Raw genomic sequence first — 16135 nt, 5'->3', positions numbered from 1 at the left:
CAAAAAATGAATGGATTAATGGATACTATAAATGTATGTGCTTATAAACGAATCAAATATTTATTAAAGAATGACAAGGTGTAAACAATCAGAGTCTCTATTAAAGAAAACAAGCTATATTTATATTTGTATATATGCCTGTTCTTAACCAGTACGTGTTTCTTAGTGGTAAACATGGTATGGTTGTAATAAAATTATATGAAACATGGGATTTTTGCCCAATACACTACACTGCGTGGTTAAAATGTGAGCACTTTTTGTTAGACCACAAGCAACTACCTGATCCTAGTTTCCTCTATTTCTTTTTCAAGGTTACTTTGATTATTTATCTTAAACAAAATGTATTAATTTCATTTAGATTTTGTTTATTGTGTGTTTTATTAGCACATTTGGTATTGGAGTAATCCAAAACTAATTGAACGTAATCAAGTTACATTACTTTAATAATATAGTATTCGGATTATGTTACTGATTACATTTTTAAACAGGTTATTAGCAACTGTATTGGATTGCATTTTTAACACAATCCTCCCAACCCTGATTCCGAAGCATTCAAGGTTGATTTCAAAAACAAAACCTGTTCAAAAGGGCTAGTACTGCAAACATATTTGGTCCTTCGATATGATTAAATGTTGTTCTATTTTAGTGAAACTTAAAAAGAAAGTGTGCTTTCATCACACTCTCCTAACTTCCTTTTTAATGTATTCGTCACTGTAAAGCAACAGGAAACACACGTAGGAGTATTTTCACATCAGAGTCAAGATTCACAGGCGGTAAGAACTCATCATTAAATGGGCTTTTTTCTTAGCTTCTGATTGTGAGGCTGTAAACGTTTGACACATGCAGTGGATAGTGCTCTGCAACGTCAACTAAATTACAATCGTATTTGGGACATCCGTGCAATGAAGAATCTACAACCTTTGATTGAGCTTGCCTTCATTCTGCTCTCCGCTGCTTATTCAAAGGGTGAGTAACGTCCAGAGGTGGGTAGAGTAGCAAAAAATGTTCTTGAGTAAAAGTACTGTTACTTCAGATTACGATGCGTCAAGTATAAGTCAAAAAGTAGTAATCCAAATAAGCCCTTCGTAAACAAACACTATTTAGCTGCTGAGTAACTGCAGCAATGTCAAGTCAAGTCATGTTTATTTGTATAGCCTTTAATCACAAAGAGACTCATAGGGCTGTACAGACCGCAGATTACCACAGACTGTTATGAAACCATCCCCTGATCTAAAACCTACATGAGGGCAAATAATACAGAGATACTGTCAACAAAAAAATATAGGTTATTCATATGCTATAGAATAGAAGTGTGTCTTCTTTACTAAGAAGATTCAATGCATACAGGAAGAAATTGCTAAAGACATTATTAATACCACACATATTAAAGGGCTGAAATCTACAGATGCTCGACAGGGTGGCTGTCCAGGGAATTTGTCCAGTTTTAGTGAACTGTCACTTGATGATCTCAAACAGGTGGTGAATGCGGCCAAACCGACAACTTGCCAGTTCGACCCGCTCCCAGGTTCACTTATTAAAGGTCTTTTTGGCGTCCTTGGACCTTCAATTCTCAATATTATGAACACATCACTCTCCTCAGGTGTAGTTCCAGCAGCTTTTTAGTCCGCCGTTATTAAACCCACACTGAAACGATCCAACCTTGATCCAGAAATCTTATGTAATTATAGACCTGTGTCAAACCTACCTTTCCTTTCTAAAGTACTTGTTAAAGAAGTGGCACATCAGCTGAATGATTTCATATCCGAGAATGACCTTTTTGAATATATGCAATCAGGATTCAGGGCTAACCATACTACTGAGACAGCTCTGATCAAGGTAACAAATGGTCTCCTACTGGCAATGGATTCTGGCGCTTCATCACTTTTGCTGCTGCTGGATCTTAGTGCTGCTTTTGACACAGTGCACCACAATTTCCTACTAGAACGGTTGGAAAAATGGATTGGTCTCTCAGGAACCGTCCTCTCATGCTTCAGATCCTACCTCTCAGATAGGACGCACTGTCTTAAATATGGTGAAATGACATCTGAGCCCTTTAATGTTACCTGTGGTGTTCCGCAGGGTTCAGTGCTTGGCCCCCTTCTTTTCAGCATTTACATGCTTCCATTAGGTGATATTATTCGCAAGTACAATATCAGTTTCCACTGCTACGCAGACGACACTCAACTACATCTTCCGTTGGAGGAATCTGCCACACTAAACTGTGGAAATTTGGAGGCCTGCCTCATTGAGATAAAAGAGTGGATGTCACTCAATTTCTTGCGTCTTAACTCTGAAAAGACCGAAATGTTAGTCATTGGTCCATCTAAATGCCGTGACTTATTCTCAAAAACTGCTGTGAACATTGACAAATGTCACATCACACAGAGTGACTCAGTTAAAAATTTAGGTGTCATATTTGACCCTGATCTATCCTTTGAAACGCATGTAAAGAAAATTACTAGAACCGCTTTCTTCCATCTTCGTAACATTGCTAAAATCCGTTCTATACTGTCTCAGTCAGATGCGGAAATTATAATTCATGTGTTACCTCCCGTCTCGATTACTGTAATGCACTACTCTCTGGTCTTCCGAAGTCTAGAATCAAGTCTCTTCAGCTGGTACAAAATGCCGCAGCGAGGCTTTTAACTAGGACAAAAAAGTCAGATCACATCACACCGATTTTGGCTAACCTGCATTGGCTCCCAGTTGGCCTTAGATGTGATTTCAAGGTTCTCTTAGTATTATACAAAATCATACATGGACTTGCTCCCTCTTATCTTTCAGATCTGATTTCCCCCTATGTCCCGGTCCGAAGCCTACGTTCTGAGAGTGCCGGTCTTCTGGTGATCCCAAGAGCAAAGAAATGTTCTGCTGGTTCGAGAGCGTTCTCCATCCGGGCACCGGTGCTGTGGAATGCTCTTCCCCCTGAGATCCGATCTGCAACCTCAGTGGAAATGTTTAAATCTAAGCTTAAAACTCACTTCTACTCTATAGCATACGAATAACCTACTCTTCTCGTCGGCTCCAGAGCAGGGGAATGTATAATAATATTCTGAAACTTAACTTGACTTGACTTAAGTTTACATTTAAACATTTCCACTAAGGTTGCAGATCGAATCTCAGGGGGAAGAGCGTTCCACAGCACCAGGGCCCGAATGGAGAACCTGAGGATCTCTTCTTGGCTCTTAGGATCATTAGTAGACCAGCATTTTCAGAGCGAAGGCTCCGGACCGGGACATAGGGAGAAATTAAATCTGAAATATATGAGGGAGCAAGTCCATGCATGATATTGTATAATACCAACAGAACCTCAAAATCACATCTTAAGCTAACTGAGAGCCACTGCAGGTTAACTAAAATCAATGTCTTATTTATTGATTTGTTTTTTTTAAACCAAACTTATCAATCGATCAACAAATCGTCAAAGTCTTTCCATCCAATCAACAATAAATTACATGTCTTTGTAATGTTAACTCTGTGCACACTCAGCTTGTTTGGGTGAACCATTTGTGGATTTATATATATATATATATATATATATATATATATATATATATATATATATATATATATATATATATCATCATCTCATCTCATTAGCTGCACCGCTTATCCTCAGTAGGGTCGCGGGGGTGCTGGAGCCCATCCCAGCAATCATCGGGCAGTGGGCAAGGGACACCCTGAACTGGTTGCCAGCCAATCGCAGGGCACACAGGGACAGACAACTCGCTCGCTCATTCACACCTAGGGACAATTTGAACCGGCCAATCCACCTGAAATGCATGTCTTTGGAATGTGGGAGGAAACCGGATAGCCCGGAGGAAACCCACGCAAGCACGGGGAGAACATACAAACTCCGCACAGGAAGTCCGGTAGCTGGACCCACACAGGATGTTCCCAAGACCTTAGAACTGTGCCGCACACGCGCTAACTACTGCGCCGCTGTGCTGCCCCTATACATATATATATATATATATATATATATATATATATATATATATATATACAACATATATCTCAAGAGGCAATAATCTGCGGTCTGTACAGCCCTTTGAGTCTCTTTGTGATTAAGGGCTATACAAATAAATGAAATGAAATGAAATGAAATGATCTGCATTTATATAGCGCTTTTCAAGTCAATGCGCTTTACAATGTGCTCCACATTTCCCAATAGCGGCCTTGCAGCCATGTAAGGCGCTAACCTGCTTATTGGGGGTATTAGGGTGTTCAGTGTCTTACCCAAGGACACTTTGACATGTAACACAGACGAGCCGGGATTCGAACTGGGATCCATTGATCCCAAGACGAGCGCTCTACCTCCTTTTATTTGAGCTACTGCCGCCCAAATAAACATGACTTGACTTGACATTGCTGCAGTTACTCAGCAGTTAAGTATATATACATATATATATATATATATAAATATATATATATATTATGACAAAAGACACGGCCCGGTAAAATTTGATCAGGGCTGTAAAAAAATAAATGATAAATAAAACATTCCTAACCATGTTCACAAGTTGGGTCATTGGTCAAATCTAAACAAAAGAAACAAGGTCTCTGATCAAATGAATGCACCCTAGAAGAGACAAAAGCATACTCGCATGGAGGAGATTTGAGTAATGGGTTCAATGTAGCCTAATGTAGTGGAGTAAGAGTACAGTTTCTTCTTCACAAATCTATTCAGGTAAAAGAAAAAACACAGTGATTTCAAAATACTCCTAGAAGTACACAAAGTACCAAAACATAGTCAAGTAAATGTCACGGAGTCAGTTTAACTCATTACTACCCACCTCTGGTAACATCATAGTTCTTTTTTAATCGTGTCCCACTGTCATAATAAATATGTTTACACTTTTTGTGCCCAGGTGAACCATGGAGTTTGAACGTTAACAGGAAAATCAGTGCAGTTATAGGCCAAAAGTTGATTATACCATGTACGTTCAGTTACCCACCCGAGCAACACACAGAAAGCCCACAGCTCTTCTGGAAGCTTCCCCAGAAAAGCAAATTCAATACCCACGATAAGGACAGCAACGCCTTCATCTATCACCCCAACGCCACATTTGTTGTTGAGAAGTACAGAGGAAAGACCTTGATGATGCAAGGAAACAACAACAGGAGTTGCACGCTCCGAATTAATAAAGTGGTGGACAGTCGACTGACTATTTACTTCAGGCTTATTGCCAAGGACAACAATTTTAGCTTTTTTAAGCAAAGTGTCATGATATCGGCATCAGGTGAGTCCATTTTAAACGGTTATGTTACAGCAGGGTTTGGGAACCTATAGCTTGCGAGCCATATATGAGTACATGAACACATATGGTTAGGAGATAAAATAGAATATGAGCATTTGTTTAAATAAATGTATACATGCACTGCTGATTGTCACACATGCCAAATCAAGACTTTTCTCATCTGGTGACCATTTACAAGCTACATCTATAAGGCAGTAGCAAGAGGGCATAAATAACCCAGTGCTAACTGTATGAATGCTTTGACAGGAGAGATTGTATTGACATCATCAACAACGCCAACTGGATGTAATTTTAAACAACAAACATGAAAAATCCACATTTGCCAACACGAAGTACCGATATGGCTATGTTTACCCCCACAAAGAGCTAGAATTGGTTAGAAAGATGATGGGATCCCTGCTCTTAACACCAAATAAATCAGTAGTTGATTCTGAGTTTGCGGGTTATATTTTTCCCAGGAGGGTACAGGTTTGACGAGAAGTCCAATCATTTGAATGCTTTGTCTCAGTTAGCAATCTTAACAAGTGAGGCAGTTTGCTGTCACCTCGTGACCTTCTGGGTGATATTGGTAAGTCCGCATACTAATGGTAGCGACTGTATGAGGTGAGGAGTTTCAGGGTACAGCCCTCCTGGTCTCATGACTGGTTGACGTCTTATCATGATGTCAACCAACTTGATATTGTGCTCCTCCAGGGATGTTCTCCAACTCTGAAGTAGTAGTAGTCCCAGTTGTTATTGCATATGTACTAGTGATTATGTGTGTTTTTTTTCTAATTCAGTTTTAGACACATAGCTGTTTGAGATTCGCACTGGCTTGCCATCATTTAGGTTCAGGGTTGGGTAGGGTTACTTTGCCTTGAATACTTTCAATTACTTTTGGATTACTCCAATACCAAATATGCTCATAAAAGACAAAAGAAACTAAATATGAATAAAATTATGACTCACAACACGTGGTAAGCTTTCTCTCCTGGCTCTGATCTCTTTGATCTCCGGCAAAACTAACATAAAATGCGACAAAAAGAAAATGAAAATAAATCCAAACAGCTTGCCAACATTATTTTTGCCGTTCCATGTATTCCGTTACTCCCCAAGTCTGCACAAAATTTAGTAATTTTATTCATATTTAGTTTCTTTTGTCTTTTATTTGTATATTGAAAGTAATCAAGCTGTTTAGGTTTTAAATCGGAGGATGGTGAAATAATAATCTGTAGTTTGTAATTGTCTGTGGTCTGTGCAGCCCTTTGAGACTTCTTGTGATTAAGGGCTATACAAATAAACATGACCTGAAACATGACTTGATCTGTTATGGGTTTGGTCTAGTATATATAGGACACAATTTAAACTACAGTCTACAGTCAAGTTGTTATGCCAACAGACCCTGTTGTGGCTGTATATCACCAAATAGTCCTTAATATGGAAGCTCATTAAACAAACTTGTCAAGACATATTATGATGAAAAGCCACAAAACAAACGTGAACGCAAAACAAACTTTTTACCCAAAGGCTCTAGCAAAGCACCTAGAGCAATTTGATTGGGTGAGCAGTAGGGATGGGAGGAGTTATGCACAGAGGGCGCGCATACTCTTTCTCCATGCCCATATCTATACTGAAGGTAAATACGTTGGTATCCCAGTTTGCAGTATTCTCTGACATTTTTACATAAGAACTTTAAGTAAGGGAGACAAATTGTAAGTGGTTTATTTTTATTGATATGGGACAGGGGCTCAGATATTACGATTATTTCATCGATTTGATCAAATCATCAAGTGACACACTGTGAAACAAATTGTGCTGAAGAATTAGCTTTTGTCTGGAGAGCAGGCGTTTCGTTGAATTTTGTCTTGAAATACATGGTGTGGCTCTCAAAAAAGAAAATTAAAATATGTTTGCTTTTGTGCTTCTTTGGGTCAAAAAGGTTCCCTGCGTCTGCATTACATGTCTGTAAGTGTTAGTGTTAAAAGTTTACTCTAAGACTTAAATCAACACTATTACTGAGTAACTTAAGAACAGCCTAGAACCAGCTCAGTAGCCTAGATGGTAGTGTGCCCGCTTTGAGACTGGGAGGTCGCTGGTTCGCGCCTCGGCCGAGACATACCTAATTGGTATAATGGCGGCGCCCTCTGTTGGCTGCGGCTGCATCGACTCGCTACAACGGGTCAGGTGTATCGACATTTCGTTCTGTGTACATTGTTACAAAGAATGACAATACAAAGGAAATTATTATTGTTATTATTAAATTAACTTTTTCCACTATCTCAGTGAACATTTGGTCATTCTCTAAAGTGTTGGCCTGGAGACGGATGGGCGCAACCAGGCTGTACTTGCCCAAGACACACCACAGGAAATGGTTCCCTTATGACCCTAGTAATTAAAGAATCCAACCAACAAATACATTTATCTACAATGCTACCTACCTAAAAAAGGAAAACCCACCTACCCTGCCAACCCAACCAACCAAACTGACTGACTGACTGACCGACGATGTCAACATCTGGCTCTGTGTGATCTCTAAAACCCTCTGGCGGCCAAATTGGATACTGCAGCTCCTGACTAGCAACCACTCCAAGCAGCCGAGCTCAATCTTCTAACGGCCCGCAACGCCGGACCATATATGTTTATCTAATCCAGTGTTTTTCAAGCTTTTTTTGAGCCAGGGCATGTTTTTTACATTGTTGAAAATTTTGCAGCACACCACTAACCAAAATGTTTTAAAAAGACACTGACCAGTATGTTTAATTACAATATAATTTCTATTACCCCCAGTTTTTACAGCACAGACACTTGATAATGACATATTTGCAGAAAATGATTCATAAATGTTTTTTAAAATTTCAAATTTTAAAAAGTGACATTGGATAATTTCTCACGGCACACCTAACGATCTCTCACAGCACACTAGTGTGCCGCGGCACAGTGTTGGAAAATCACTTATCTAATCTATTATTCATCTGTATTTTCTTGTAGGGCCAAATGATATTCCAGTCACCTTTAATCCTGGTATAAATCTAATTTTGGATATTGATTATTTATGCTGCATTGATTCTGCATTCATATCATTTTTTCTTTTGTTTGCAGTAATGATTTTCCCTACTTCACCTATCCATCTACAACGTAAGCGGACAGATTCTGTGTAGTACACATGAATGAATGCTGTTTTGTTCTTGACCATAATGTTGATTTCCTTGACAGATAATACGATCAGAAATACGTTACAAACGATCTACATTGCTGTCTTTGTACCACTGGCAGCAGTTGTGATCCTTGCTGCTGGTTTTCTCATTTGGAAAAAGCGCACAAAGTGAGTTTGAATGTATGTTTTACTTAACAACCATCTATTTTGTTATCCAATTGATGAAATAGCTTGCACTTTGGCCTATACCGCAATACTCTATCCATATACTCACTAACAGGTATTGCAGTACAGAAATAACATATTCTTTTTCCCAGGTCCCAATTAGTTTTGAGGGAAAGCTCTGGATATTATGCTAACTTTAGCAGAACATCGCCAAACCCAACTATGAGGTATGTGTGTACGGAATCATAAACCCCGGTTGCAGGGGTCCATTTAAATGCTTCCTACTGAAAAGTTAAATGGAGTCCAAGCTAGGTTCACTCTGCAGAGCTTATTGCTCAATTCTATTTTTTGGGCGAAATCCGATGATATTGTGAGGTGGTTAACATTTCCAATTGAATGCGACTTATATGCGTCTTAATCTCCTGTGTAAACGCCACAACTGGTCCCAATGCACACAAGAGGACATGTGACGTCACACGCAATGCGCTCATGTTTGCGGAAGTACTCATGGACGGTTATTGCGGAGGTTTGTACCCCCAAGTATTAATTAGATCCAAAACCTCGATTTTACCCCATTGAATGTTCTCTGTGCGGTGTGATTTGAATGTAAATTTTGTTCACTACCACGACAGGAGACTATCGCTTTAAGAATGAACTCCATTGCCTACAGCAGTGACATTGAGCGACATGTTGTTAACCCAGTTGTATTTGTTGTGATGCTTGCTTCCATGAGTTACAAAATAAACAAGTGTTCATCTTCCAATATAGTGTGGAATTACCACACTCCGTGTTTTTGTCCGCCGTGGTTTTGATTTCTAGGCTTCCTCCCGCCTCGATGAACGCAGAATAGTAACGTCTGCCGCCTATCAATTACATGCAGGTCGACCGTTCAGACAAAAGTCGCATTCCAAAAGATGAGATATGTATCAGCTTTAGGACCACATTTTAAAGTGGCCTGGATCTGGTTTGAAAAATCGGATTCGTGCCGTTCATTGGACCTTAATAAATCAGATACAGGTCGCGTCTGCGCAAAAAAATCTGATTTCCCTGCAGTGTGAACCTAGCCAAAGATTTGCACTCTGTCATCCTCAAGCAAATATCAAAAATATTGAGGAGTCATGTGGTTTATGTGGACGCATCAAAGCGTTCTCATAATGACAGAATAGCTGTTTTATTTAACTTCTTTAGATGCCATTTTCTTAAGTCATTCAGTGCCATAACATATACTTTTTCAGACACGTTGTGCCTCAGCGCCAAAATGTAAAAGTATGTTGTTTTTTTAAAGATCTTCTGCCTGAGATTCGATCTGCAACCTAAGTGGGACTGTTTAAATCTAGGTTTAAAACGCACTTCCATTCTGTAGCATACGAATAACCTGTATTTTATGTTGACAATATCTGTGTATTATTTGTTATTGCAACATCCGCTGCAGCCTGGTCATCCTGGAAGGGGGATTACTTCATGTGCGGTCCCTTCTCAAGGTTTCTTCATTTTCCTCATGTTGAGGTTTTTGAGTTTTTCCTTGCCCTCATGTACGTTTTAGATCAGTGGATGGTGTAATAATAGTCTGTGGTTTGCAATAATCTGTGGTCTGTGCAGCCTTTTGAGACTATGATTAAGAGCGTCACAAATAAACATGACTTGACTTCTCAAGGCTTAGGTGCAGCCCTCCCATGAATATCAAGTCTCTGTGAATGATTTAAGTAGGATAAATCACCACTAGATGGCACGAGTGGCTTTGATCAATGTTTTGTCAACACATTTCGTACCTTGTTCCCTGTGTCCACCGTATGACACCATATGGCAGTGTGTCAGAGGCCCAGATGCCGTGAACACAGTCTGGTGAGAAATGTGAAGATGTAAGTGCAGACAGTTTAACGATTCAAAGCTATATTCTTTCAAAAAAAAAAATGACAAAGTCCCTTCGCTATGGTTGGGGTACAGAGGTAGGACGTTACATGCATGTCCGCTATCGCCATGATGACCCGATCATATGATCGGGGGCAGAAAAGTCCTTGCAAAGTTCATGCATTGTTCAAACATAAGTTCAGTGTTCTTGCAATAAAATGTTATTTTGCTGACAAAGTGTTTATGGAAAGTATTGTTAGGATATCAGAGGTATCAAAAATATATATGTTAAAAAAGGCACTGGAGTGAAGCTTCTGCTTGAAATGCAGCCCTTTCACAAAAAGCCGTTTTTCTCAGAAGTTTTCTTGAAAACTAGTACTTTCAACAAAAATAGCAGTGTTCAACTGTTGCCTAAAAGGTGAGAGCTAGAAAGATCAAGCTTTCTTTTGATGTGTCCTATGCCTATATAGCTACACCCTAGCTCTCTTTCTTTAAGCCTTCATAAATAAGTCAAAATGGCTAAAAGTGGCTGGCACCGGCACTTCCCATTTGAGAGAAACAACTGGCACTGAATGAGTTAAGCAACATACCTAATCTTGGTACAAACTTTTAAAAATGTACAGATTAGGTCTTACACCAGAAAGCCAAGTTTTCATTTTAGAAAAAAGATGGACTAAAAGCATTATTCTGTTCTCTTAAGGAGGCCAACAATTGTTCCGTACACCATTGAACATTTGACTGAAACTGGTTTCGTGTGTGTGAAGTGTTTCCCATAGAATTTTGTGAGACCCTTGTGTTTGGACAGTTTAGAGGTGTCCAGTTCTCAGCACGTAACGCCTGGTGATAAACCTTTTTTTCTGGTCGCCGAGAGTTGAAAAATTTCAACGTAGGAAAAACACGACTGTTAAATTTTACCCAGCTGTCAAATGACAGTGCAAAATATTATCAGAAGTTAATAATATACTTTCATAGTAGGTGGTGGGACCAATTCAACCCTGGTGGACTGCCAGACTCTTCTTATGGTATGGGAAACACTGACCTGGTTAAATGGTTTTCTCTTCTGTTTCATAGTAAAGAAAATAGCTACACACAAAACGAAATAAACATTCCAGACAGGAAGGTTTCAGATGAACCTGTTTATATTAATGTGCAGGTAAGATACACCATCTCTGAACTTGTATTCATTCTGAAAGATGCTAACTCGGTCTGTTGTTGCAGATGGCCGCTCGTCATATGGACGCACAAGGAGGGGACCACAATATCTACGAAAATGTGGATCACATAAAATAAAAAACTATGTAGCTATCGTGTTGACATCTGCCACAGAAAGCGCTAAAAGAAACAAAAATACGTCCTAAGGCAGGGGTTGGGAAACTAAGGCTCGCGAACCATAAATGGCTCTTTTCATGCAGACATATGGCTCAGACATTCAATTTGAATATTGCACATTTCTCTTTAGCGTTTGAATGTTGGGTAGTTGGATGTAGATTTTGGTACATGTAAAGCTTAAGTAACACTATGTAACAACTGGTTCAGTCAGGGTGTCAAAACCAACAAAGCCATTTAGGCAAGAGGTCACTAAGAAATCCTTTAAATGGAAGCTCATTAGATTATGTATGTTTACTGTTGAGATACTTTATGATGAAAACCCACAAACTGAACTATAAACTGTTAGGTGCCCACTCGGGGTAGTGCAGAAGTACAGCGCAGAAACACAGATTATTGCAGCAATGTGTTTTTATTTGGACAGGGTTCAATGCACAGTACGTCAACGGCGAGGCAACAAACATAGTCCGTGAGGCAGCCAGGATGTCGGTGATTTAGTAAACTCACGTCGGCAAATGTGAATGTCAAAATGTTCAACAGGCAATGCTCTTGGTCAGGAAAGGAGGCAAGGGTTCGGTACACTGGAAACAAACGATTTTGAACGCGACGAAAAGGGCAATGAACTAGCAAGGAGCCCAAACAATTTAAGGCTTAAATAGTGAGTGTGGGAAAGTGAGAGGGGGAGAGAAAATCAAACCTGACAGTAAATCAGAGAATACACCGGTAAACCACTCAAAGCAATTTTATCGGGTGTAAATACGACAATATTCTTATTGTTTGCAGTATTTTGTGACATTTATTCAAAATAACTTTGCCTGCACCTTGTTTTGAAATGATTATTTAGAACAAAAATGTCAGCTAAAGTGAGCCTCAACACTCAAGTAACTAAGGAGGAAGTTTAAGTGGCAGGTATACTGGTTTTGTTGAAATATTTTTTAAAGAATATGGGGTGGCTTTCTTCAGTTTATTTTTTTAATTATTTTTTTTCAAATATTTTTGGTTTTATGGCTCTTTGGGTCAAAAAGTTTCCCGACCCCTGTGCTAAGTTGTCACATATTTGTGAGCACCGAAGCCTGTTTTTGGGTAAAAAAATATCCTGGAGATCACAGGTGTGTCCAAACTTTTTTTTAATCTCCGGCCAACATATAGATAAAATGTAGGATATATGGGTCATTATTTTATTTGTTTTGGGATTAGGTTTTTTTTCAACTTTAATATACCCAGCACGCTAAAATCCAAAGGTCTTTTAATTTTCCATTACATTCTAACAGAAATCAAAATTGCTTTTACTAGGCGAGTTTAAAATGTGACATACATTCTAATTTTATTTAGAAAAGTTTGCGACTTATAAAATTATAAATAATTAGTTTGCATTTTAGTATTTTTAAAGACTGAGTATTATTTGACCACTAGTTGTCCTTGCAGTGTGTAGTGCAACCAAAAATGACTGCTAAAAAGATCTTTCACTCCATCTTTTTAAAAGGTACCCCAAATCTCCCTTTCAAGATTTTCGCCACTCCAAGACCTGCTCTTAGGTTTCCCTCTCTAGTCTCCCTCCCAAGTTGCCCTCCTCAGCAGTGCCACACAGTTTTCTCTTATTTTCCTGTTGTTAAATAAACGCCCCCCTCTTGGGATTTGATCACTCACTTGTTTTACGTCTCCTTGTGTCCTTCATTTGGGTCTGTCTGACACCCCCGTGACACAACAAAGAAATCAAACTACGGATACTCTAAGTGACCAAACCACAACATATTTGTTCACATTTTTGTCCAGCTGTTTGGGAAGTTTTTTGTGTATTCGTAGCAGAAAGATGGAGGACAATTATGTAAGCTCCCTATTGGTGAGACGTTATGTCGAAAAAATGCACATTTTGCAAACTTAGGAGTAGTTTAGAACAGTGTTTTTCAACCACTATGCCAGGGATTAAGGGCTATACAAATAAACATGACTTGACTTGACCACTAGAAGGTGCTAAATAATTTACACAGCCTTTAGCGTAAGCTTGTTCAAGAGATGAGAAACTCTAGATACAGGCTTGATCCGGGAGCGAATGGGACCACTATACACCCCTTTTAGCTTTTAAATATCATATTGTTTACTAACTATGGTAATTTATTACATCTGACAGCAAAAACGTATACAGTTCCGTGCAACACAGTGGATGGGTTGTTAGTGCACAGCTCCACAGTGTGGACGTCCAGGGTTTCATTTGAGCTACGGCCTCCCATTGCAGAGTTTGCATGTTCTCCTTTACATGCATCCTCCGAGCACTCTGGTTACCTCCCACATTCTAAACACATGCTTGGCACGTGAGTTAGCGGTTCCAAATTGTCTCTAGACAAGAATAAGCGAGTGAAAAGTAGTCTGTCTCTGTGTGCCCTGAAACTGTCTGGCAACCAGTTCAGGGTGCCCACTGTTCTGAGATGGCTTGGGCTCCGCGACCCTAGTAGGGATAAGTGGTGAAGAAAATGAATGGCTGGATGATTCAGTTCCACTGCATGACAACGCTCAGGGGAAGTTGGAACCTATCATAGTCCATTTTGTGCAATGCGCACATGTGTGGTATCGTAGGTCAGTCAACAGTGGCCAAATATCAGTTGAGATAGGCTGATGTACATTGTAAATGAAAATGGATGTGAAAAATCAATAATTGAAAGACTACACTGAGAAAACAAAACATTCACATGAGCTAAAATAATTGCATGGCACAGCCAACACGAGCAAATCAATACACCAATATATTGTAGTAAACAGTTCATGCATTAAAGTAAAATGTTACACATTCACAATTAATGCATTTTTATTTGCACACTAAGCATGTACATTCCATTCTATAACTGTGGCATGTGTGGTGCAACCGCCTTCAAATGTGAGTAAAAAATAGATAAGACATATCAATAAAGTATTAAAATTTGATAGGAAACACATTGTGGTAAATATTTGATACAACTAATAATAATATGGTTAGGTGAGGCAGTAATCAATTATAAAAAGGCAAGTCTGAAGAGGTGGGTCTTGAGTTTGGATTTGATGGCGGACAGGCTGGCGGAATTTTGGAGGTCAGGCGGTAATGAGTTCCACAGCTGGGGGGGGCGAGTGGCTGAAAGCTCTACTCCCAATGGAGCTGAGATGGATCATATGATTAAATTATCAAATGAAGTAATTTATTTCAATTAGCAAACAATGATCTGTCATTCCATGTTTCCATCAATTTTTGAAGCTCAAAGATGTCATCGACATTATAGCATGTCTTTTGTCAGTGCTCTCTTCGGGCAGAATAGGCACGTCAGTGTAGACAACAAGCGAGAAATGCATCTATCTACAGTATCTATCTATCTACCTTGGTCATATCCCGCAAGAGGGGTGACCGACAGCAAGATAAACACATACAAAAACAATGAAAATAAAAAAGAGAAAAAGAAGCAAAAAAAAAACACAAAAAGTTGTGGGCCATGGCCAACCCAAATGCCCAAACACCCAAACAAGTTAATTACCTCGGCACCCAAGTTGATCATGCTTTCGTCCCTCCAGATGAAGCGGCCATGTCACTCGGGTCAGGGTGACACAACACACTCTTTTGTTCAACTGCTTTCACTGGTTTACCCCTGCCGCATCATACGGGTGCCCTGCCCATCCCTTCGAACATGTCTAAACATCCCACTATCTTTTTACAACACCTCTCCACTCATTCCTATCACCAACAAGAGTTCTGGCTTCCACTATATTTAGACCTCTTTCCTGCAGTGCACTCATAACACCATGCACCCACGTCAATCGCAGCCATCCTCTTGGTCTCCTTCCATTTACTTCTGCTCCCTTGTGGTGTTCCTCAAGGCTCTGTACTTGGCCCCCTTCTTTTTAGTATTTATATGATCCCGCTTGGTGACATTATCCGCAAGTATAATATTAGCTTCCATTGCTATGCAGATGACACTCAACTGTATGTGCCACTGGAAAAAACTGGACATTTAAGTTTTAGAAATCTGGAGGCTTGCCTTACTGAGATTCAAAGATGGATGTCAAATAATTTTTTACGCCTTAACCCAGAAAAAACTGAAATGTTGATTATTGGTCCAGCTCACTGTCGTCAGTTGTTTTCAAACACTACCCTGAACCTAGACAAATGTAATATCACCCATAGTGACTCGGTCAAAAATCTAGGTGTTATATTTGATCCTAATCTGTCGTTTCAGTTACACGTGAAAAATATTACTAGAATAGCTTTCTACCACCTCCGTAATATTGCGAAGATTCGTTCGATGCTGTCCCAATCAGATGCAGAGATTTTAATTCATGCGTTTATTACTTCTCGGCTTGATTACTGTAATGTATTGCTTTCTGGTCTCCCGATGTCTAGCATTAAAAGTTTGCAGCTGGTTCAGAATGCGGCAGCTAGACTTTT

At 39.5% G+C, this 16135-nt stretch overlaps 1 protein-coding gene across 1 annotated transcript; it reads left to right on the top strand.

The window, feature by feature from the left end:
- The first annotated feature begins 862 nt into the window (after positions 1–862).
- On the top strand, positions 863–13353 carry LOC148371540 (uncharacterized). Its single transcript, XM_088326080.1, has 8 exons — positions 863–966; positions 4872–5243; positions 8229–8261; positions 8340–8375; positions 8454–8562; positions 8712–8786; positions 11479–11560; positions 11626–13353. Exons 1-8 carry the CDS (start codon positions 903–905, stop codon positions 11695–11697), a joined length of 843 nt encoding a protein of 280 aa, XP_088182206.1. The 5' UTR covers positions 863–902; the 3' UTR covers positions 11698–13353.
- The last annotated feature ends 2782 nt before the right edge of the window (positions 13354–16135 follow it).

Source organism: Urocampus carinirostris, chromosome 2 (assembly GCF_059441175.1).
Source record: "Urocampus carinirostris isolate Australia breed hairy pipefish chromosome 2, RoL_Ucar_1.0, whole genome shotgun sequence".
Lineage (NCBI taxonomy): Eukaryota > Metazoa > Chordata > Actinopteri > Syngnathiformes > Syngnathidae > Urocampus > Urocampus carinirostris.
The sequence above is the reverse complement of the archived record's forward strand: the minus strand, read 5'-3'. Positions and strand labels throughout refer to the sequence as shown.